At 42.9% G+C, this 25,607-nt stretch overlaps 1 protein-coding gene across 4 annotated transcripts in view; it reads left to right on the forward strand.

The window, feature by feature from the left end:
* Positions 1 to 25,607, forward strand: part of EVA1C (eva-1 homolog C) — a 40,579-nt gene that overhangs the window by 12,775 nt on the left and 2,197 nt on the right. For 3 of the 4 annotated variants that reach the window (XM_056328783.1, XM_056328785.1, XM_056328784.1), the window contains exons 2-6: positions 2,620 to 2,816; positions 6,234 to 6,357; positions 9,393 to 9,545; positions 19,979 to 20,122; positions 25,042 to 25,113. In XM_056328783.1, coding sequence (XP_056184758.1) covers positions 2,620 to 2,816; positions 6,234 to 6,357; positions 9,393 to 9,545; positions 19,979 to 20,122; positions 25,042 to 25,113 — 690 coding nt within the window. The remainder of the gene's footprint in view (positions 1 to 2,619; positions 2,817 to 6,233; positions 6,358 to 9,392; positions 9,546 to 19,978; positions 20,123 to 25,041; positions 25,114 to 25,607) is intronic. The other variant, XM_056328787.1, reaches the window with a different exon arrangement.

Consider the following 25,607-nt stretch of genomic DNA (forward strand, 5'->3'; position numbering starts at 1 on the left):
TAGCAGTTAAGATGCCAGGGAACTCATCCAAATCACAACATAGATGATATTCTTTAGGGAATACTGGGCTGTTTTGTATACAGCAGTCTTGGCTCCAGGTAACTTAAAACCTGAAGAACTGAAATGATTACAAATATCGGGCTAAATCTTTCAAGGTGTTGAGTGCCTACAACTCATGTTGGGCTGAATACTCTTTTACACTGTGGTCCTTTATGCTATGATGGCGATGTCAAAGGAATTCAGCGGCAGTAAATGTCTCTGGAGGCCCCTTTACCGTATCAGGCCATAGCAAAGTAGCTTGGGTGCAATCGGGCATTCGGCCCATTTTCCTGGCAATACTCAGCACCTTTCAGGAGCAGGCTGACAGAGGAGTGGCTCTGGCAGGAAAGCTCAATTATTTGTGGTCTCAATTACACAGAAAATGTAGGAGATGGATTTGGTTGGGGTTTTTTAACCTGTGAGAAGCCGTGGGGATTTTTGCTGGGCTGGTTTCCTTGAGATCTAGACTGCAAATATGGGGCATGAAATTCTCTGTGTCCTGATTTTAGTGCCTCAGACTGAGTTCAATGAGGTGAAGAACTCACCTACACCTTTGCTGCACTGGAAGGCATCTTAGCTGACTCCTGTCCTCTCTTGGGCTCTAGATGAAAAACAGCAGCCGACAGTGGAGCAGGCTTCTCCTTTCTCTAGACATAGTAACTGGTGAGGGAGCTGAATTTTCCTAGCCAGTTGCACAGCTGGAGCTGGAAAGGATGTCAGGGAGTAGAAATATTTCGTTTTCATATCAATTACTTGGAATACTTAAATTTCTATTTTAAAACCTTTTTAAAAATTGTCTTTGGTGAAACGTTCAAAAAAGGCTTAAAGTGTGAAAATTAAATAGCACGAGCAAACTCTTTTTCAATATTTTCTTTGAGAAAACTGATTTTTGTTTTAATGATGCAAAACCCATGTCATTCTAGTTCTGATTCAGCCACCAAAACAAGAAAACATGGTTTGGGTGGGGTTTTTTTTTTCTATTATAATTAACAGTAGTAATATTGCTGTCACCACACTGGAGTAAGTAAAGCTTCTGAGGAGAAGATACTAGGTTTTGTCTTTAATTAGATCAATTATACATTTGGAAAAGAGCCTAAGATAGATAATTTTTGAAATCAAAAAGATACATATGTAATCATGGTCTCTGTTTTAAAACTTCTACAAATCTTTTTTTCAAATCAGTGGAAGCTCGTAGTGCTTTCTCATTACTTAATATGTTGTGTTTGGAGAATTTTGTTTGGGTTTTTTTGTCATGAATGTGTATGAAGTTCTAGAAGTTGGGAATTTATTTTAGAGAGAATTATACAGAATTTAATGCATGCATAAGAACAAAGGAAACTTCAAATATAGTTATTGCATGCGCATTAATAAAAAGTTTGGCTAGTAGTGAAGAATTACAGATTTGCTGTGACTGTAGTGTATCGGGTTGTCATAAAACTCATGGGGAAAAAAGTGGGTTTGGGTCTAATTTCCATGTGTTCGTGGATGAGGGATAAGGAAGGATATTGCTTCATTTGTGGAACGGTATTTTGTATCCTTTATCTGTCCTGTCCCTAAGGCCTCCTCTTCCCCGTCACCCACAAATCTTTTCTGCTTAAAGATAAATTTCAGTCAAGTGTGACAGAGTGGTAGAGGTATCAAAGCTTTGTGAGCATAGGTGAGGAAAATCTTTGAATTAAATTAGTGCTAATAGTTTCCCATCACAATGGGTGATTTGTAATGGCCCAAGGTAGCAGACTGCATGTTTCCATTAAAGTATTCTGCAGAACAGAGAGCAGGGCAGTAGGAGATTCAGTTTATAAATATTTGTGGTGATAACAGAAATCTTGGCTTAAGAGACAATACAGGATGAAATACAAATTAGAAAACCAGCTGTCATTAGTTCTGCTGATCATGGACTTACTTATTAGAAGATGCAAACAGATGGTACAGGTGGACAGCTGCATACAGATCCTACCTCTCCCTGTAGCACTGCCAAACTCTTCAGCAAATATAGATTTTTATGCATCTTACTCCTGAGTTTCTGTCCTGCACCCATGGTGTCCAGCACTTATGGACCACCTTTCCTCTGTTATCCTAGCATCTGATTTGGTGATGCAGAGGGAATCACTTTTATTATCACCTTTGTGGAACACAACTGCCAAGGAGCCCTGAAGTACAAAGCATCACTGTAAGACAAGGTGTAAGGAGTACCTTAGCCAGCTGGAATGCAAGAATCTGGCCCGCAAAAATGAGTAATAGCCTTTCCGACTCCTACAAACACACCCTGGGATTGTTAGCAACCAGGACTGGCGGGGGCCTGAGCCTGTTTATTGTCTGTGAAATGACATCTCCGACATAGTGCCGCTGCTGGAGTGCTAGCAGGGCTCTGACTCACTGCCACGCGACCTCTTGTTTTCCAGACCTGAGCATTACTAGCACATAAAGGTTCACCCATTCACAGAACCATGCAGTATGGCAGCAGGCCATGCGTATAACCTTGACTACAATGCCCTTTCCAGAGACTGATTGTGGTTTTCTTATTATCTAACAAGCTTGTCATTTCCTGTACTAGTTGTAACAGAGCTGAATATTTTCTAGGTTACCTAACCAAACTTCTGCAAAATCATACTGCCTATGCCTGCGATGGGGAACATTTGAGTCTGCACTGTCCTCGGCATTCAACTATAAGTGTTCAGTCAGCATTTTACGGGCAAGACTACCACATGTGTAGTACTCAGGAGCCTGAAACCAAGATGGCAGAACCCGTAAACTGTGTGGCACCCACTTCTTTGCAGGTATCGCACGTTGTAAAGGTTCTTAATGCACAAGAATGTTTTTGACAGTTTCCATGTGGTGAGCTATGCTGTGTGAAAATGGCAAGTGTCCACAACATTGAATGAAATTACATCCTGTCTGTGTCTGTTTACTATCAAAAGTATTACAGCTGAAACAATTTGTTTGGCCAGCAGGGTATTGCCATAGGATTGTAAAAGCTTTGTAGGTTGCCTTCTGTTTTGATGAGAATGGGGTTTCCAAAGCAAGGCTCAAAGTTCCCTACAGTAATCAATTCCCTTCTAATCAAGGGCAGGTCGTGACTGAGCAGACCAGTCTTAATCCATCACACAAGCCTTCTGTGTTCCCAGGAGAGGATGCAAACATTGGAAAGAGCTGGGTTACAAATCCACTGAATAAGATGGCATTCTGGCTGACATTTGGCTTGTTCCATGACTATCTTCACTCACTGAAAAGGCACCATGACAGCTAAACAGCAGATCCTAAGCACTCCTGCAGATATCTGCGTTTCTGCAAATATGTGATTTGTATCAGTAATATCTACAGTTTGTTTGCTGAGCCCACTTAAATATAGCTTTAAATGATTTATACTTCATGAATTATTACTTTCTGCTGTGAAGACTTTTTAAACAAGTCTTAGAAGGTCTGACTTACGCTGCTGTCAACGGCTTGTTTCATCATAGTGAAAATGCCCAGTGTTAGGCCAAATTCAGTAAATCGTTGCAAAAATGAGTGGTCAGTGGAATCTGAACACATTCTGTTGGTGAAGGTATTGTAAATGCCCTAGAAGCTTTGATGAAGGTTGCAGCATTTGTGCTTGCAGCCGACGCATTGCTTCTTGACAACAGGGAATGTCTGTTCCCACCACTAGTGAATTGAAGAGTTTTACGGAGTAGTCCAGCAGTAATATCCTCTATCCAGAAACAGTATTAAGGCAGTTTTATAACTGTGGCTTGCCCATGTTGTACTGCAACTTCTGAAGACATTCCAGACATGACCTGGGGGCCATGTGAAAGTACATTTCTCCACCAAAACCACTAGGCCAGATGCATCCTTGATGTCATTTTACTGACTACAGCAAAGTGACACCAATGACTATTTTGGGCTTGTGAGTACCCTTGTGAGGTCTCCATGGGCAGTTTCACCCTGGAATATAATAAACACACGGATGGGATAATATAATCATCATTCAGGCGCTGTCACTGATCAAAGGCATGAAAGCATTTTGACAAGGCCACGAACATGAGATACACAAAATGCTCTGCATCTCAGGGAGTTTCGTTTCTGTCAAGGAGAAGAGATACATCCTGTAAACTGATTTCTTAGAAAAGAGCACCAGTGATCTCATCCCTCCTCCCCTTCCCTTTGGAACCGCATCTGCAGTCTGCATAATTGGGCATGATGCTACCCTGCAGCCAGGAGGAAGCATAACAGGCATTTTTTACAGTGACCTCTTATTAAAAGGATTACTGCAAAGTTAAATCTGTCTCAAGGTATTAACAGCCCAGTGCTATCTCATTATGAGTATTATTATTTACTTTTGTGGTTATATGCTTTTGCACAGCAACCTGATAGGAAATGCAACTGCTATTTGCAGTAAGTGGGAGAAAACACAAACAGATGCACAGGAGATGATTCAGCTCAGGTGCAAACAGAAGGTGACTCAATAGGGGACAGCTATGTCCACTTACTAAGGACATAACTATTTCATTGGCCTGTTCCAGAACCATCCCAATTACAGAGGAGCTATTTGTTTGACTTGCAGCTCTGTAAGAGATGAATTGACTGATAAAATTAAGTCTGCTATGCTCTTCCTTCCTTTTTAAACTCTTTAGAGTGCACTTAACGGTCAAAAAGTGTTGGATGCAAGTCCTCTTCTACCAACAAGAACAAAAAGACAAGATTGTTATAGGATCACTGCAATGCTCTGCCAATGTGTATCATTTCTGCTTGGGAGGGATGGCTTCCAGGGATGACAGGAGAGATTCAGCCACTGCCAACTCTCTCAGTCTGGAAACAAGAATGCAGCTTCTGCTATCACAGTGGTGAATTTGTGATTTGGCCTCTTGGTATGACTGAGACCCCTTCTGGTGAGAAGCAAGGCAAAAGTTCCCATAGATTTTGTGGGAGTACCTAAAACTATCAGAGAATGGTATCTTACAGTTACTCCTGTTAAGAGTGGGGTGACCTAGGGACAACACCTTCCTTATCGCAGCCTGCTGTGATTTTAAACATCAATAATCCTGAGCACAACACCACAGACTACCTGAAAATGGTGGATAGAAAGCCCTCTCTAAAGCAGGCTTTGAAGGTGAATAAGAATTTCCTGAGTACACTGCTGCATTTAAACTGGTTTTTTTTAGGTGCTTTGGCTTCTGACTATTTTAAAAACTAGACTGAGACTCATCTTGGGCAATGTCTTCCTATTTTCTATCACTACAGCTCCAAAACCACTGATGAAGTGGGAACACTAATGTGAGCACTAGGAGTACTCGGTTCTTTTGCTGGACTTGGAGTGGGCCCGCATGACCCTGTGCATATAATGCTGCTGACCTTTTTATAGTCCTTCTCTGTTGCCACTCGTAGTGAAAAAGCACAGTAAGAACCATGGTATATTTCTGGGCCAAAAAACCTGGGGTAGATACAGCCTTAGAAGAGCATTAAAAAAAATAATATACAAGCAGGCTTAGGATAGACGGGCACATCTCTGCTATCCAATCAAAGCAATTCGGAAATTTGTTCAAGTGGCAAGTCAAGTAAATATCTGATAATGTGTGTAACTGCAAGCAAGAAGTGCCCCTCACATAAGGTCCTTCATATGGTTTAAAGCTAGAGTTGTGCTTAAGTATCACTCAGCACACCAAGTCATTAGTTAGAACTTCAAGTGAAGATATTACAGAGCATGATCAGGTAAACTTAAGTAGATCAAGATGAAATGGTTAAAAAGATCTTTTTGAGTTGCCATGCTTCACCTGGACCTTGCACTCCCATAAATGCTATCAGGAATGTGCGAGAGCCTCAGGCTCAGCAGTGAAGAGACTGGGGGCTGAGCATGTTCCCACTTGCTCTGGGCTCTGCAGAGTCCCAAGCACCACAGAGGCTGTGGTGGCACACAGTGAAATCTGGCAGACCTGCTAGGGGCAGAGGGAAGAGTGACAAGCAACAGCAGATTGGTAACATCCTAAGTTGCCATGGGCATCGCTGTGATTAATGTGTTCCCATAAACTTGGCCGTGACTCAGAGTCCAGTAGATATGTGGCCTAAATCCAATGATACAAATGTTTCTTACATGTTTATAGCCAAAAAGTTGTGAAGGAATGATTTCTCTCCTGTATAGAACAAAGTACAACTAAGTGTTCTCATTGCTGTTTAGCTTCATACCTTGTTTTCAAGCCTATCCTTTTTGCCCGTTGTTCTAGAAAGTACTGGATGAATGCCAAAACCTGAGATCCTGCCAACTCCTTGTCAATAGTCGGGTTTTTGGACCTGATCTGTGTCCAGGGACCACTAAATTCCTCCTTGTCTCCTTTAAATGCAAACCTAGTAAGTAATCCACATCAGGCAAATGTGGTTTTGTTTGTGTTTTGTTGTTTGTTTTGGTTAAAATGCAATTGCACAAGGTTTTGCATAAATCCATGTGAAGTTTTGAGACTCACATTAATAGCAAATTGTTTTTTTCTACTTTACCTTAGCTCTCCATTGTGTTCGCAACCTCAATATGCTTGCTGCCAATTTAATGAGCAGTGTAGTTTGGCAGTCAGATGTCAGACATCAGACTAGAAAGGAAAAATGTTTTGGAAAATATTTTTAAAGAGATGGCAATGATAATGTCATATTAGAAAGACAGAGCTGAACAGCAAAAACAGATGCTTGGGCTAAGGATCCAACTGATGAAGAAGATACTATAATAAGAAATACGCAAAAATGCTCGAGGAGGTGGGACCAAAGCTTTCAAAGATTCTCTGTTACTACCTGCTATTTATAGAATAGTGGCTGGAAGATACATATGCATGGCTAACTTTGTTACAGAATCTCATTGTAGAGTCACCTGTGTTCCATGCAGGTAATTGATGTTGATATGTAAAGGGACAAATCCTGCCTCAAAGAGAATGCGCTTTGTAAATGTGAGAAAAGTGTAAGAAAGATTAAGTCAATCATCATGAAGTTTCATTTATTGGTTTTTTTAATTGTTTTTCTTGTTGCTATTGTATATGAGAACAAGCCCTGGTAGCCCGGGGGCTCAGCTTTTTTTGGCAGCTAATCCCCAGTGTGGCTGAAATGGGTCCCAAAGAAAATAGTTGAGTGATGATTTATGGTTAGGTTCCGCAGCCAACTCAGAAATACCATCCCACAACTAAAGGAGAAAGCACAAAAGGGATTGTCTTTAATCAGACCATTAAGATAGACATAATTGGTGGAATAGGAACAGGGGTGGCAAGCAAGCTGGAAGGCCAATTTATGCAGAGTATTGAAGTCAAGAGCAGAGATACGGAATGGAGTAGGCAGATGTTACCTTTGGCAAAGCACTGACACAAGAACTCCCAAGGAGATTTAGTGGGCCAATCATCAGGAGAAAAAAATACCAGAAATTTAAAATTAAATTCTAAAAAAATTTAATGATTTTTAAATTATCTGGTTTATTAATAGTTAAAATTTTTCTTTACATATTTAAATTACTGCATTATTAATAGTAGATTGAATTGTTATCATAGCTGTGTTTGTGTCAGTAGAAATTTCTTTTTACTAATCAAAAGTCAATTGGGATCCTGTTTGTTACATTCAAAAGCTACTTGTTATTCCCACTGGAAATGAGCTACTGTGAATATATAATATTCTCTGTGATCAGAATTTTACAAAAGCTGGTCAAAACTGCATTTAACAGCAAGGGCTGCCTTCAGAATTGAGGAATAGTCCAGTTTCAGTGCAAATTACATGATCTCATGTGACAGGAAATTTGTATTTATAGGTAAGATATCAATATTGTTAGGCTTGACTGTGGAAAACATCCTTACTCAAGAAATCACTTGAGCATAACTTCAAGTATATTTTACGCTCTCCTTGCTTTCAAGTGGGCACTTAAGCAATTGCCTGAATCCTTTAGTTTTTCATCTATTCAGAAATATTGTTGCTGTATCTCTGCAGAAGTCTCTGTTGTATTCTTACCCTTGTCTTATAGCACTTGTCGGTTTGTTTCTGTTGTCTGTACTTCCTTAGCTCCTCCAGCAACCATGGAGCACGGCTGTACAGACACAGAGCCCAGCTTTAGGTTGTCAGCCCTTGGATCAGAGGCTCTGTTTTCTTGGCATGATCCTTATGGGTGTACTGTATGGCAGGTGCTTCTGCAGAAGTAACAATCTGCAGCAGGTGAACTGTTTTTTTTAAAATTACTCCTTTTAAACTTAAACTTGTGACTGCTGAGGAGCTCAAATGGAAGAAACTGGACTATTACCAAGAACATTAACCCTTTTTTTTAAATCTGTTCTAAGTGAAACAATAATGTTTTCTTTATTGAATAGATAAGTTTTTCTCTCTCCAGTTCCCCTAGCACCAACACCCACACTCCACTCACAGGGATACCACTCCATAACAATAAGGTTTCCCTTTTCTCCTGCTCAGCTCAGGAACCTCCTTTTCCTGTTTTTACATTTTTAAAGGACAAAATCTGGAGCAGAATAAACTCTTCTGCCTGGCCTTATCTGCAGTAAAAAAATTTGCCACCATACCTAGACCAGGAAGATTTGGGCGGTAAAATGGTGCAAGCAGAGCAGCTGCTTAGGCCAGCAAGGGACCTCCTTGGCCAGATGGCAGATTTTAACCAGTTCCCTAGGAGGGATAAGCCATGCTGTCTGGAGGATGGTCTCACTGGCTTCCCTACCTCTGTGCTGAGAGTGCTGCCAGTGTGCCTGTGCCAGATGAGAAAGGGAGAGGGTGTATTTTTCTCAGGCTCCTGATTCACATTGCTTTGTCAGCAAGACTTTCAAATGAGTCTATGCTAGATAGTCACGCCCAGGGAAAACCACTGACCTTGGTGGAGCCATGCAAATACAGCTGAGAACACTGGCTGGCTCAGGATACTTAGCCCATCCCCATGCCTTTGTGCTTCCCATTCTTCAGCAGTCACTCGGTGTATGCAGTGGCACTGGGTGATGCCAGCCATGCCCATGATTGATGAATGGTCAGAGGCTCTCAGCACTCAGACGAGCATCTGAAGTAGGCGTAGAATGCAACATTGTCCTGGGAGAGACAAAAGGAAAAGACCTACTGAGCAGCGGTGGAAAGCAAGCCAGGAAATGAGGCAGGAAGGGGGGAGGCTGTTCCAGTGGGAGAGGAGATTGGCAAAAGTTAACTTTTTGATTCCTTTCAAAAAGGAGCTGGAGGCTTTAGATAGTCATATGGAAGCAATTCAGCTGGAGGAAACACTCCACTTTGCTATTTGCTTTGTCTCTGGTTGTAACAGTGCCACATGTCACTTGCAACAGGACTTGCAGAAAAGCTGTTATCATGCTGCTATTTGCTGTTAACAGTCCAGTAGAGTAAATTGCCTCATGCTACCATATTGTTATTTGTTTTTATTTTAGCTGAATACAAAACCAAATCAGCATGTGAAAACCAGGAACTGAAACTCCACTGTCAGGAGTCCAAGTTCCTTATCATCTACTCTGCCACCTATGGCAGATGGGCACATGAGGAGAACATCTGCTCGACAGAAGTGGAGCGCGTCCCTCCCTTTGGTATGTTTTTACACTGTTGATAGACCTTCTCCAAGCAGGTGCACAGGATCGATGGGAAGTAAATGGGGAGAAAACATCAGGTGCAAGAGCAATGGCATTTTGAAAGCACCAGTGCTTGAAATAGAGGAAAGTTTATTTCTAAAACTTAAATAAATTGCCCAGTATGAGGGAGAAATGTAGAGTAAGAAATGCAGCAAAGTAATAAACTTTCATACAGTTCATCAGTCCTTAGTATGCTTAACATAAAAAACCATTTCTGTTGGCTGTCTTGAACTTAGGCGATGTATACTAAATGTCAGCTGTGTGCCTCTCTTCTTTTTCCAACTTCTGACAAGGATTAGGCAACCCGAGTGTCATGACACTTTGTTTTACTGTTACCTTCTTCTCTTGCCCCTGTTTTCTGCGAGCTCTTCCTTGCCTTAAATGCAGGCTGTAAGGATAGGGTCCATAGGTCAGGATCCATTGTTTTACATGCTGTTGTATGACCAGACTCCAAGACTGAGGTAGTATACTAGAAAATTAAATATGCCTGGGACTTCTCTCGGGCACCAAGTCCAGAAGGCAGGAACATCCTATGTGTGCAGTACTAAACTCACCCTCCAAAGCAGGATGACTGCATGCAAATTGCTTCTTGTGGCTGCTCCCTGGCCTGTGCTAGCTCCTCAGCTGTGATGGGGAGTTGCTGAGAGGATGCTGTTGGCCCATGCCAGATGGGTGCAGGGACCACACATATGAGTGGAGCACTGCACTGCAGTGCCAGAAACATGCCCTCTCACTGCTGATTTACTAGTACAGGTGCATCCATGTACATATATATATATAATTAATATATAAACAATATATTACTTTTTCTATAAGATTAATATTCCTTTTGTCAGACTGTGAATGCTTTCAGGCACAGATCATTCCTTTTTGAATAGGAAAAAGAACCCAAAACATTGTAAGTAGTTTTATGGTCTACATCGATAACCAGTCATTGACTTCACTGTTACAGACTCAGCTGGTGTATGATTAATGACTTACGACTCACATTTTATCACTAAATCGCTAAAATTATAGTAGTATGTGGTTGTGAGGGTGCTTGATGCTTGTGTGAATAATGTGTTCAGTGGGTGACACTGAAGGTGTGAAGGTAGATTTTCAGGCCATGGAGAAGGCCAGCACAAGATACGTGTGCTGTTGAAGTCCCTCGGTACCACGCAGGGAAGGACTTCTAGAGCTGATGTGCCAGCCCCGTGCAAAGGCTGAACTTTACTAAGAAACATGCTGCAAGTGTAATCTATGAGAAACATCTCTGAACATCAGGAAGAGATCAATAACTAGCCTTAAAAGCCATTTGTCTGCAAGCCAATGTTTCTATTTAGTGATAGAGATTTTATTGAAAATGTATTGGCTGAAAATCGTAATCTGTTCTTAGACAAGAATCTGTTTTAAATTGCCAGGTGTATGTTTCACACTGGCTATCTTGTGTGGTCCTTCACACAGACTTGCGCCTATCTGTTCTGTGGAGGAAACAATTTAGCATATTTCTGCCTATCTGTTCTAAGGAGGAAACATTTTAACGGGTTTCTGACAGAGCTATATACCCTTCATGAGGGTGGTGGTAGTGTATGACACAAGGCAGAGCAGGGATAGCTAAATTGATTGAGAAGAGCTGCCATCATACTTCTTGCACTTCATTCACTCCTGGAGATCACTCACTTGTCTCTAATGTCAGCACTTACAGTTCATAGTAGAATACTGCAAACCCTTCCAACTGGATGAAGTTTCCCAGTATAAATAGAAAAAGAATTTGCAACAGTATCAAACTCTCTGCTGTGGCCTCTGCACACCAGCACCTCTGGAGCAACACCCTGTCTGGTGTGGGTTTTGTTTTCTATAAAGCAACCTAAAACTGTGGTAATAGGAGAGAGCATAAAACCTGAGACAAACACAAGGTAGATCTACAGAAGGCAGATCCTTGTATAGATTTCCTGTTACTTAATTAAAGTGCTTGGCCTCTTCCTGCCTGGTACAAGTAACCCTCTGCAGTGAGTATAATTTTCAAAAGCATCTATGTGGCTTGGGAGTACACGTTCAGTTACCACAAAAGACTTAGCATTTAGGAGCCAAATCCAATTGACTCCAGATCTGTGCATCTCAAGCTTAAATCTTATTCATGTGGTTATTTAGGCACACACAGATGTGAGTGGGTGCATGGTTAGACTTTTTAAATGTCTGTGTACCTTTCTGTCAGGGAGCAATGGTAATTTGAATGTCAATGTGATTTTAACGATTTGAGACAATTTGGAAAACTTAGTTCCACTGCTCTTCATTCCTGAATTGAGAGCACACATACTTGTGTATGTTTGCACCAAAAGCTAAATCTGCTTCAGCACACATCCATTGTGGTTTCTACCCATGTTTGCGCATCTCAGCCTAAAGGCAGTGCTTAAGCCTTTCTGTTTCTTTCACTGCATCACAGGGAAACTGTGAGGTGTTTTTTTGTACCGTGCAGAAGAGAAGTCATCTGTAGGTCCTAATGACAAGTATAGGAATCCTCTGTTGAGCTCAAGAGTTTTACATCTATCTATACTTCATATGGTCCTGCTAGGAGTACTGGGTATTGAATTAATTAGATACTTCTCTGGAGCTTGGTGACATCATGTTACATGTAATATAGCTGATAAGCAATTAATGAGAAACAGCAGCTTTGAACTGAGACAGATGTATTCCTAACTATCACTTTTCTGTGAAGAGTCTTATGAAATCAGCTGGCAGATTTTCAGAGCTCTGCTTCAAAGGGGACACAGGAAGATGTAATATTTCCTTAGCAGAAAGTCTCTTCCCTGTACAGGAAATAGAATATATAAATCCATCTCTGGTATTTGTGATATCTGTGTGGCCTTGGAGCACTTGTAGGATCCTGAGGCTCAGCTCAACATTTAGCATGACTGCCTCCTCTTGGAACTAGTTTTCTGAGCCAGTTTAATAATGTAAGTTAGGTGCCATTTTCCATACAAAGGTGGAAGAAGAGCAGTGGCATCATGGTGTCATGCCTGCTAGATAAAGCCTTTACAGTAGAGTTGTCCTCTGGTCGGGTTAAGTCTTGCTTATCCTAGGCAATGGAACGGCTTTAGCACGAGACAAAGCTAACTGAAAAGCCCACACAGGATGGGTTATGAGGAAACATACATTCAAGTCCTTGTTCTGATTCAGATAGAGAAGATTTGAGTCAGGGTAAAGATTTGAACTACTGAGTACAAGAAGCTCTCTAATATGTACCATAGCTATACAGCACTACTTCAGTCCCAAGACTGATACCTAATTATATGTGTGACTTGCACCTTTCATTTCAGAATGTTTCTTGCTTTTCTTAAAAATGAGCAGAAACAAAAAGCTGCATTTAGAACAACTCATCTTGCTCATTGCAGCTTGGGGGAGTGGGAGGATTTGTCAAAGAATGTGAAACTTCCATGTAAGATAGCTATAAAACATGTTTCCTGCTTTTTATCACTTTCAGCTTCCAAGTGAAATGTAGTATTTTTACATGTCTCAGTTCTTGTTCACTGACTTGTCGTGAGGGCTGTTCATTCCAATGAGCGGTCACCGTTGCCCACTTCAAGGAACAGTGTGTAAAATCTTGTCTCCAGGCATTTTAGGATATTTTGCCTTCAGGAAAAGTTTCTTCTGCAAAGTAAGCTCCTACCATAAGTGACAGAGTTAATTGAAGCACAGGGAATTATTTCCATTATAAGATCTCTGGATCATTGCAGGAAAATAAAAAAAACTCCAAGCAGTGTCCTGCTTCTGCAGCTGTTCAAATGACTGGCACTGTTAGGATTGTACAGAATTTACAGAAGGTAACCTCCCTGTTTTACTAAGATTATCAAAAACATCCCAAGAAAACTAAAACTTCTTTTGGGTACGGTTTTGTAGCAGATGGTTCTGCTTAGAGGAATCTGTTGTGCCCAGCACCAAAGCAGGAAACCGTAGCAGTTTGTTGCTGTTTCAGTTGTTGCCTATTCTGGCATATTCTCTATATTTGTACTAACATGTGTGTGAGGAAAGAGGAAAACTTACTGCCCAAACAGGTTACCATAGAGAATACAAGGAAGATTCAGGTCAGCAAACACTTCTCAGGTAGTAAATTACTCTTGTTAATACATGAAAGTACTTGAAAGAAGGCTTGGTAGTGGGTTGCGTCTAGCTGCAACTTGCAAGCTAGAACACTAAAATGTCCTTCCCAGAAATTTCACCTGGATATGCACTGGCTGGCCAGATGTGCATTCCCCTGAGCACTAATGACCAGCAGAGCCCTGAATTGCATGTCTTCATTGCTGGAAGGTAGGGTCCTTTTCAGCATAGCCCTCTCTTTCACCTGTTCCCACTTTTGGGAGGCTGAGAGAAGTGGAGAATTCAGGCACTCTCATCACAGTTTGCACCGGCATGACATGCCCTGGGGCTGGGTTTTGTCCTAATCTCCTCCCAGTGGAATGGCATTCAGCTAAGAAGAAAGGATGTTAGCAAAGCACATAGATTTCCAAAATCCTTTAGGTTCCTTCCAGCCCAACAAGGCGTCATGATTTTGTTGTGTAACAGCATTTTGTGCTACTGTGATTCCTTTTCTTTTCTTTTCTTTTCTTTTCTTTTTTTTTTAATCAATATTGTGGATAATTCAGAGGTCTTACATCTATTACTCACTGAGAGTGACTGAAAAGCTTTTGGTTGCTTTCTCTTACTAAGAGATGTAGTATACTCATAGTGTGAGCCAGTCCTGTGTGTAAGTCTCTTGAGAGCAGATGTAAGTGATGTAAAGGTACAGGTGGCTATAGGTAGATCTGGAAATGCTTACACACTCAAGTTATTAGGTTCGTGCTAGCTATAGACTTCTAGGTGCCATAAAACACTAACCATGTATGTTGGCCAAAATTTAGGAAATGCTGGATATTGAAGCACAGACACTTCAAGGACCACTTAGTCAATACCAGGAACACTTGAGCCCAATCCTCTGCTGTGGGAAGAAGAAAGCTTGTAGCTCTGAGCTTCTACAGAGAAGGTGATTAAGTCCTTTCTACACTGCAGGTGTCACTGTTTGAAGGCCTGGGTATGCCCTTCCATTCCTGAGCATCATCTGTTTAGCATATATTTACTAGGTAACTGGGTCAAACACAGGCCCTGTAGGCAGTTGTGCAAGTGGCAGGCTCCTGAATGGAGGAAACTTGAGGCTGCAGAACAGTTATTTTATTAACACAGGATAGGACCTCATACAGGGACACCATGAAAGAGCAAATGTGCTCCGGCTGCGAAGGCAGGGGGATGGTTTGAGCAGGGCAGATGCAGCGGCAGTGTTCTGTAGCAGGACCAGGGCTCAAGCTTGTGAGGTAGGTTCATGTCTCCCTTTGCAGCTTCTGCCACTAGTGCCTTGCGACTTTGGGTGTGGGAGACAACAGTCAACTGAATTTTATGGGTACAAAAGTAAGGATAAAATTGTTGGATTTTGCTTCCACTGCAAAACTGCAGAGTCAACTCTGTGTCAACTCAGAGTCAACTGCCTCTGGTTGCAGATATGATAGGAAAAGTTCCTTGTCCATGTCAGCCTGAGAAAACTGCGAAGCTTAGCAGGTGTTTTGGGCCCCAAAAAGTGCCAGTAAGAGCTATTGCAACCTCTGCCCCAACAAATCTTGTCAAGACAAAGCTCCCTAGAAAGAGAACGTGTTTAAAGCAGTGGCAGGATGAGAAGCAAATGTTTGAAGGGAAGAAGCGAGCAGCCACCGTTTTTAGAGTCCAGTTAACTTTCTGCTGAGATGAACAGGCAAAGTCACATTTAGCTGAGCAGATGTTTGAAGTTTGCTTCAACCATACTCAGACACACATCACTTCATCCATTAATGTTTTCTTACCTAGGAATACAGGGGGGTTCTGGTGTATAATTTTTTCTAGCTTAGATTTTTGAACTGTTTGGAAAAGTACCGTTGGCACTCAAGTCTAAAAAATAAGCCTAAGAACTCCTGTCCTGCTTGTGTACATGCAGGTACATGTGTACCCAAATGGTGCAAAACAAAGCAATGAGCATTCAAGCAGAGGGAATCTGGTTCCTGCTGCTGCCAGCCAGCATGGGGTTCCACTTGTCTCTTGCCCTCTGTGTTTGTGCTGGCAGATGAATCCCCTGCTCTGTGCATATGCATGTGCAAGAAGGAGAGAAAGACCAGGTTGGTTTGGTTTGGTTTGGGTTTTTTTTGTCCAAAATACATACAAACTGAATTCTGAACTCAAGAGACGCTAGTAAATAAAACCAAGCAATGGGCTAATCTCATGCAGGCTTACAAGGGCATCGCAACAAGCACTGCAGAGGGAGAGAGAGGGTGCAGCTTTTCAGAAAGCCCGGGTGCTGTCTTCACTTCCAAGGAATGGCTTGTGCTAGCAGTGAGTAGTATTTTTAGTGTATCATACTGCCTTGTTTACTGACAATACTTGGACCCGGAATATAAAGGTATCAGCAACACTTTCAGTAAGTCCTGCTGATCATATTGTGTGTTTTTGCTAGAATCAGCGGTTCAAATGACCCTTTTCTGATGCATAGGCAGGACCCTGTGTGCCATGCTCTTGCATAAATTACCATGCTATTATGGTAACTTTGTTTAGGAATCTGCAGCCTTAGCTTGCTCAGAATGCCATAGTTTCCCCTTGTCAGTTCTTATCCCCAGAGCTGATAATATGGGCTCCACAAAGCACAAGCCATCCCGATTTGGTAGTGTGAAATCTTTGCTTTCAGTTGATTTTAAAAGCAAGCTCCTTATTCTTTTGCAGGGAGGCACAGCCCAGAAAGCGTAAAGCAGTGTAAGCCAGCAGCTTGGGATGAAAGCAAGAAGCAACTGGGCTCCGGTATTGGAGTGACAAATTGTGAAGGGGTTTCTTTTTTGGGTGCCCTGGTCCTTCACCAGCATGTTACTTTTCATGTCATGCGGATCTACATTTGAGACACATCCCCTTACCCACCACATTCTTGAGGCTCACCCTGTGCATAGTGATGTGGGAGAAGACGGCAATTAGTAACGTTTGGAGAGGATGTGACAGGATGCTATTGCCAGAGCTTGGCACAAGATGCTCAGGACGGCTCTGGCTGCTCCATCACCTGCAGGTCTTGGGTGGCAGGGTGGAAAGAAAGGGAGGGAAAGCTCCTCTTGTCTGAATTGAGAGAAGCTTTAAGAAACCAGAAGACAAATTGCTTCTCATTAAAGCCTGCATGATTTATGGCATATCATTTGCATGCCAAAACTTTCCTAAACAAAGCTAATCAGGCAGCTGAAAGCCTTTCCTCCAGAAACAAGGCTCTCTACTCCTAACTGTTAAATAGTTGCAGTCAGATTTGATAGTTTATTACTGCATTAAGAACCTCTTCTTGACACCCGTATCTCCATGCCATCCATGTAAGTGTCTGTTTCAAAAGATCCACCGAGAGTCTTGGTGTGTAACAGGCAACTTTGGGAGAAAGGCATGAAGAATGAGTGTTTTCCCAGTCACACATTGCTGCCTTTTCTGCTGGATGCCACCAGCCTTCTAGCATGCTGGGAACGTGCCTTTCAAAAGGCAGTTGATGTTAAACGTATGGTACCAATTTAGCAAGCCCCAGGAACATGTGTGTAGCTCAGACGTTACTTAGACAATCAGAAAGAAGGCATATTGCATATTTATGTTCATCTCCTGATCGGTGATTTCTTTGGGACCGTTCAGTGGGACCATTCACTCATTTACTCAAAACGCGGCACTGACTGAATCCTCTCCTCGTTCAGGTACTGCAATAAGGTACCATAAGGACCAGAAGGAGGATAAGTTATTCCTAGCGCCAGCTCTGCGTTGCTGTAGCTGGATTGCTGTTAGACCCCAAGCAAGTCTGGATGCAACTAGCTTCAGCATCCCCTGAGCACACACAGATTCCTCTGACTTCAGTGTAGACACACTTCTGTAATGTCTGCTTGTGGGAGATTGTACAGATGAAGTTGCAGACATTGAAAAAGTGGCCTTCGGTACAAAATACACAGAATTCTTCCAAGCTGAAATCATTGCTCAGCTGGCATTGTAGCTGCTGGAAGAGCTAGTGGGGAGATAGCAAGGACACATATAATCCAGAGAGAAAAAAACTGAACATTTTTTGACTGAATCACTAAAAGCCAAAATGTTGTTAGACCACAGGAAGCTGTTAAATAGGGGGGTTTTGTTATAGGCCTTTCCAGTTAACATCTGTGGTGTCCTGCAGAAGCAAGCCAGCCTTGGTTTGCATTTACTCACCTGTGACACCAGGCAAGCTTTGGGAAGTTCTCCAAAAACTCGCCTGCCAAGAGCCTGTAGGCATATGACGACTGATTCCTCAGGTAGAGGAGCCAAATCCAACATGAATATAGATGATAAAGAACTATTAACTTCTACAGAAACATGAACAAACATTTACCAAAGGCAAAATGAAACATGTACTCACCATATCACTGAATTTGTAGAAAACATCAGCACAACAGCTGAAATTTTGTAGAAACATAATTCAGTTGCTATATCGTTGTTGTGCTCCCAGTCCATTCATTTATGAATCATCTGGTAATTCGTCCTGATGATTCTTCAGGGTTTTTTGTACTTGCCAAAATAAGCTACTTGGCTGACTAAAATGTCCACCCAAATATATCTTTACTCATCTGAAATCACCAGGGAGGGAAACATCTGAATTACTTAATCAGAACTACCCAATGTTTTAGGTCAGCCTTCTCTGCCTGCCCAGCAGTCTCCCAAGACACACAGGCATGAGGACTTTAGGTCTCTGAAAACACAGAGGAAGAGTTGCTCTCCCAAAAATCCATGTCCAAAGGTAACCTGCAAGCCCTTTGGCAAACAGGTCAGCCCAATACCTCCCGATGAGCTTCACTCAAGTATATGACTTATGTAGTGCTTCTGTCAGGGGTTTAACTCTAAAAATCACAGATCTGCTCCATTTTCATATACTAAATGGCAGTCTTCCTTGTCAAGAACTCCAGTCTCAAGCCTCCTCTTTCTTTTCAAACAAGACCGATTTGGGGAACCTTTGGAGTCTTCGCAAGCACTGTTTCTCCTTCCGCTTAAGGGGCACAAATGAGCCTCAGCAGTTGGAAGGTGACCAGATGTCTTTATTACAGGAAGGAGGACTGTTTTAATGCCTAGAGAGGTATGTTTTTAGAGCTCTGGAGTGTCCCTGCCTTGGGAGACTAGAGTAAGAAATACCAATCATACACAGAAGGTCCTAAAATGCATGAGGTAACGCTGACTGGAAGCAGACAGCTTTAGAAAAGTATTACTCCAGACTTGTCATTTCTGCATAGTTTCTGTTTAGAAACCAAAACTAAGGGGTGCTTTTGCTTTGTGGTTTGGAGTTTAGCACATGTGGATACTGGGAATTTAATCACATCTATTCTTCCTTTTTTTAAAGCAGATCTTTGAAAGTTTGACACGTACACTTTCCCACTCAAGTAATTTCAGCTTCAGAGTAAAATCATGCTAATCAAGTTTTATTGTTTTAGTAAGTGTGGTAGAAGGCCTATGTCTTGAACAAAGAAATCCCAAATCAAAGTGTAGATATTAGCAAGGCAAGTTTTCACACGTGGTGCATTCTTCTTGTTCTGCTCAGTCCACAGGGAGAGAGAGGTTCAGCAATGTGGACTCTCTTCACCTGCATAAAGTCGGGGGTGGGTTAGGCTGCTCTGAAAATGATGTGGGTTGCTTCATGTAATTAGGGCGTGAAGGACAGTGCAGCGTAGATGCTGTTGAGGTTGCTTTAAGCATGCAAACTTGACTTGCAGCGGCGGCCTTACTAGAGCAGCCTGAAATTTGGTATGGGAAGCAGCCAGATGTTTTCCTGATTAAATATTGAGCCCATTTTGACCTCTTTGCCACGGCAGAATGGCTCCTACCAGTGACAGGCATAAGAAATCAAAAGCTACACCAAACTTCACTGTAGCCCTAGCTATTGCATCACACACAAATTGCTCTCACCTGGCTTGAACTGAAATTAGGCATCCAGTCAAATCATCCATCTCGATAGCCCAGGGACCTGCAAACAGCACTGAATCTCCCTTCATTTGCACACTCATCTTGAGATGGAATAAATGGACAGCTATTTGGACGTGCTTTTTTTTTTTCCAAGTGATCCTGAAGGGAACATAGAGGTCTTATACTGGGCACCTGTTCAGAGCTTGACATGAATTTTAACTGCAACCTTAGTGTGCACCTGAAAGAGCACGAGGTAGCTTGCTGCAAGTTCATATTTTCATTGCAGCTGACTTCCTTGCATTGACAAGTCTCGATATTTAATTCTGAAATCCTGCTTAGGCAAATATAATTGAAATCAATAGCAAATTTGTATCTCTAGTCATGCATATAGCAGCTATCATTTCTGATAACACCGGTGTTGTTTATTTATTGTATTTTTCTTTCAGACTGTTTGTCTTACACGGCGCTAGAAGTTTTATCAAAAAGGTGTTATGGGAAACAGAGATGCAAGATCATTGTCACTAGCCAGGATTTTGGAAGTCCGTGCCTACCTGGAGTGACAAAATACCTTAACGTCAGCTATGCATGTGGTAAGACCAAATGCACGATCGCTTTAAAGACCTCATTCTGCTTGTACAGAAAAACAATGCCAAATGGTGCACACATGGGGAGATACACACATGCATGAACACAGAGGCTTCCTAAATCTCCCCGTCCTTTTAACATAGGAATACAAGAACAACCAGAATATGTGAACAATCCCATGGGCAGAGCTGCACCTAATGTTAACTCAGGCATTAAGGTTGTTTTTTTTCTATAAAATGCAATTGACAATACAATTTCAAGTATGTGGTTTAGTATTTTGAGAAATACTGTCATAATAGGAATCTGTTCTACAGAATTCACCTGCAGCAGAGCTAGGAAAAATAACCTGGCATTGCCTGCCATCAGTGCAGGTAAAGCAGTCCAGCATAATTGAAGCACTGTGTACAAGCCCAGTCCTGAAATCTGATTCACATGAGCATACCTACAGCCTTCGGCCTTACAGAAGGATTTCCTTCCTCATGGGCAAAGTCTCACTAAAAGTAAAGGTCTGTGGTTATACATCCTTTGCAGGACTGAAGCCTACTTCAGCCCGTTCCTCAGACAAGAGGGAAGAGTTTTCCATATTCTTTACCATAGACTAATACATTTACATCAGGGGAAAGCAGAATTCCCTACAATTCTTTTCTCAAAAGCAAAGGTCACGGGGCAGTAAAGTGGAATATCAATGAAGGTGAGAGAAAAGTGGTTGCAGGACTTCAGCGTAGTGCCTTATTGTGGTATTGCACATTTTTAGGAATGGCTGTGCATTTCTTAAGCCTTGAACAGATTTCCTCATGCTCTGCTTGCTGCTGCTGACTAGCTGTGGGGTGGAAGTATGAGGGTCAGGGGTGATCGTCTCTCACACGTCTCTGCTTCAACCAGAGGATGCGTAAAAGCTTTTTCACCAAGTTACCGCTCTGCTTACTGTGCACTGCTTGGAAAGCTGCCAGCCCCGCTCCTTTCTGGCTCTTTCTGCTCTGCAGGGAGTCACAGAAGTAGCTCCATGGGGACATACCACAGAGTCCTTTCGCTGCATCTCTAGTGAGTAGTGGTCAAAGGGCACAGGTTATCTGAGACGTGCTTTTGCGAACAGCAGTGTAGGATTGATTACCAGATCACCGTGTACCTGAAGATCAGAGGAAAATGAGCCCCGGCTGCTTCCTTGCTGGCATGAGAGATTTTCTTTTCCAGTGTTCCCGTGAGTTAGTTGTCAGGTGGGAGGCATTGCAGTAATTCAGCTTTATGTTGTTGAAGAGAGCTGGAGCTCTGCCTTTGCACTATGTTATATTATTGTGGAGTTGCCTTCATGCTGTAGTAACTTCATGAATGAGTTAATGGAATTCTCTTTAATTAGAGTAAGGATAATTACAACAGATTGTACTTTATTGCACATCTATGTACTAGAAAACCAGCATAAGTTTGTTTACAGTGAGGTTTTGCATTGTGTTACTTACTGAAGTCATTTTGCAAAAACACGTGGGTAATAAATAGTGTTCTTGTGTGCTGCTGGCACATTTTGAAGACTGTTTTCTTCTGCCAGATCCCACCAAGCTGTGCAATCTGAAGCATTAGCCAATGATTTGCAGGTCCAATTATTTTACAATCATCTAGTGAACATGGGAAGAATTTGAGCATATTCCAAAACAATATTTTACATTCTTTCCCCTCACTAGAAGATCCCTGCTAACCTGATGCTTCCCAAGATAGGTAAACAGACCTCCCCCTGAAATGACAGGAGCATGACAGAGCAGACCACTTTCTCTGAGGACTGTGCCATACTTGAAAGTATTTGCATCGTGGTCAGGAATGTGAAAAAAATCATAGTCCCCACCTCAGTGGTCAGCAACCATTTAGGGCTAGTGTGTCTGGCTGCATTTTTATTTTTGCAGTTGATTCCTGCTAGTAAAAAACTTAAGCAGGAGCCTGGGGGTACTGGTTTCTTGTGGTCTCAGTGCCCCCGATTACCTGCTCCGCATCATCTCGTGTCTGCACAAGGTGACACCTCCTGGCTGTCACGGAGGCTGGACTTCAGGAACCTCTCTCAGGAAACACAGCTCCTGATCCCCTTCATTGTATCTGCACTCCCTGGATGCCATTCAGAGGCTGTCTGTGGGCTGCCTTGGGCAACTTGTGGTAGGTGACTGACTCCCACCCTACTTGACAAAGCAGTGCTGGCACAAGTTGTGGTATAGATGTGACTATCTTGATAAAAAATGCTCATGCTAGTACCAGTTATGCTGTTCATCGACCTGATGCAGGCTATCCTGGCTAAAGTCCTTGTGTTTGAAATGGAGTCATAATGAAAACTAATGATGCAAGCAGTCAGGAGCTTTTTTTTTGTCCATGACATTTTGAATTAAACATCCTCCTACAACAGGTATTTGAATAGCATATTAAACAGCTGTTCAAACCCTATGGGAAGCCATGGGGAAAGGATTCAGTCCTGTAGCAAGCAAAGCTCTGGGAAGTCCCCCCTGAGAGGGGAGCAGGAGCAACATCGGCACAAGTGAAGGAACCCTGACCTGGGCACCAGGCCATGTGACAGGAGCTTCAGGTCATGCAAAGGTGCCAGGGACAGTGCGTCCTCCCAGGATGTTGTTCATAACACATGCACATTGTTCATACCAGCCAGGCCTGCAAATTCAGAGTGCAGCCTGAGAACAAACCAACCTGCTCACTGTCTGCCTCATGCACCAGCAAAAATATTTTGCTGCTGGCAAACTGTTAAGAATTACAATGAGGTGCAAGCCAAAATAGAAATGAGCTCATTGTCCCCTATCTCTCTTGGCCTTCTATTGCAAACAGAAGTTAAAAGTCCCCAAAAAATTCCTTCATCAGGAAAGGAAACAGCTATGACTTTGAGCCCACACATAAAGAAAAGTTCTGCTCAGAAAGAAGTGTTATTATTAATTATTTTTCAGATGAAAACTATGCTAAGCTGCAAACCTCATTCTCCTCTGTTCCGTTTAACTTTCCTGAGCACTATTTATTGGCATATGTTTCTGTGTGGGATAGAGGTGAGCTTCATACTTGAAATTTCTTCCTTTTTTTCCCTGCTTCACATCAGTCTGAAAATCAGTCAATCTGCCTTCACATAGTACAGGGAACAGGTGCCAAGATCTGGGTATCTGAAGGGCTCATTCATCTAACACAGAATATGTGAACTCTCAATGTCTGCATGATGCATCTGCTTTTAGCTCTTTTAATTATTTTAAGAAGGGTGGGAAAATTTATCAAGGGAAAAAAATTAATGAAATGTGAAGGATGCAACCCACTCCCACCCAGTGCATCTCTTCCTAGTCTGTGCACCTTCCTTCTTGGTGACCATTTATCTCAGAGGCTTTGCAGAGGATATCACGCAAGACTTTAAATGTTTCTCCGAGACTTACAGTGAATTACACTCATCCAAACCCAGTATCTAGATGCAGTTTAGCATCTGACTGTAGCCCAGTTAATCCTGTATGTATAGGCCAATATTGTCTCCTATCCACTGGTTGGCACACCCCTTGTGGGGTGGAAAACAAGGGGTCGGAAAACAAGGGGCAGGTCCCCATACTGTTTGCAGCTGCATTGATGTTCCTGGAGCTCCGTACAGGCTGGTGTGTGACTCCAGTCACAGGTCCAGAGCTGCCCTTACTAGTCCCTAGCAAGAAATTGCAGTATTGCCTGTCTCCTTTGGTGTTTCACTGTTCTTTAGGTGAAAATCACTGGGTCTCTGCCTGTGTGTCCCATCCCTCAGGCTTGCTCTTCCTGCCACAGTTGCCCTTATCTCCCTTCCCTGCTCACCCCACCTTCACAGAATCATAGAATATCTCAAATTGGAAAAAATCCATAAGGATCTTGAGTCAACTCCCTGCTCTTTGCAGGACTACTTAAAATTACACCATGTGACTAAGAGCATTGTCCAGATGCTCCTTGAACTCTTGACAAGCTTCATGCCATGACTACTTCCCTGGGGAGCCCATTCCAGTGACCGACCACCCTCTCAGTGGAGAACCTTTCCCTAAGGTCCAAGCTGAACTTCCCCTGATGCAGCTTCATTGCATTTCCTCGCGTCCTGTTGTTGGTCACCAGAGAGAGGAGATCAGCACCTTCCCTTCTGCTGCCCTCCTTGAGGAAGTTGGAGGCTGTGATGAGGTCACCCCTCAGCCTTTTCTTTTCCAAGTTGAACAAACCGGATGACCTCAGTCACTCCTCGTAAGTCTTGACCTTGAGACCTTTCACCATCTTGGTTGCTCTCCTCTGGACACTAATAAACTTTAATGAAAAACGTAGATATGTAGTCCTTCAAGTTGCTACAGAGACTCAGAATAAGTGGTGTTGAATAGGAATAAACAAATCGCTTTCGGTCTTCTTCCCAGTTACTTTCTTTCCTTTCCCACCTCCTTTTCCTCCCTCCCAGTGCTACCCTGTGAGCAGCATGCTCTTTGCCACTGTCCTATGCCACAGCATCCTGGTGCTGTGCTTCGCGGTGCGCCAGGTCTGTGGGTGGTGGTGGCAGGAGGAGGGCATATAACCGGGCACAGCCTCTCCTGAGGCATTTGCCAGCCATCAGGGTTAGAGTATAACTCAGTTCCTAAAAGTCAAGGCGACACAGCAGGCAGCGGCCGCAGCCCCGGCCGGGGCTGGTACAGCGAGGATAAGCACCATGCACCACCTCTGCAGTCGTTCCCGGCCTTTGGGCGCGATGGAGCATCTCCGGGCCGCCGAGGAGGCTCAGGCTGGCTGCAGTGTCGGGGCTGGGCTTGCACTCTGGCAGGGCTGGCGCCTGCCCGCGCTGGCTCTGGACACAGCCACCCCCTCCGATCCCTTTGATGCCACCGTCAGAAACCCAGTTAATAAACTCAGAGTTAGCAGTGGGATTGGTAACTAACCGAGGGTCTGGTTCCTAAAACTAACAGTATATTTTCTTTCATCTTTTCAGTTCCTAAATTTATCCTCACGGCTGTCAACCCCGTGGTCACTGATAGCAAGTCTTCCGTCAAACAGAATGATGGTACGTGCCATCAAAAACCATACAGTTTGCTGCTGTCTTTTGATTGAAATAGGACGTTTTCCCACTGCAGAGCTCGGTCTGAGGGAGGTGGGATGAGGTAACGGAAACCGTGCTGAAACAGCTGCCCTTCCCCCCAGAGGGCAGCGTGATGGGCTGGGAGCAGGACAGGACTGGTGCAAGCACTGTCCTGCTGTCACAGCAACGCTACGAAACAAGTGGCCTGCCCGGACCTGCCCGTAACCAGCATGTTGTCTATTAACTTTGAACTGTCGGAAAAGTAAAAGTGAAATTGCGGTTGTTTCAGGGCGGAGTCTAACTGTCAGGAGTTACACCAACACGTGCTCTTCTTAAAGGCAACAAAATTAATGATGTGGCTAGTGCATATTTGCTGTGATCAATAACGGGAGTGTACTGCAGTGACTGGGCTGGGGAGTCCTTTTGAGAGCTGTGAAGTTTAACGAAGTAAAACTGTTTCAGAAACCTCAATGGGAGTA

This window comes from Falco biarmicus, chromosome 2 (genome assembly GCF_023638135.1).
Source record: "Falco biarmicus isolate bFalBia1 chromosome 2, bFalBia1.pri, whole genome shotgun sequence".
NCBI lineage: Eukaryota > Metazoa > Chordata > Aves > Falconiformes > Falconidae > Falco > Falco biarmicus.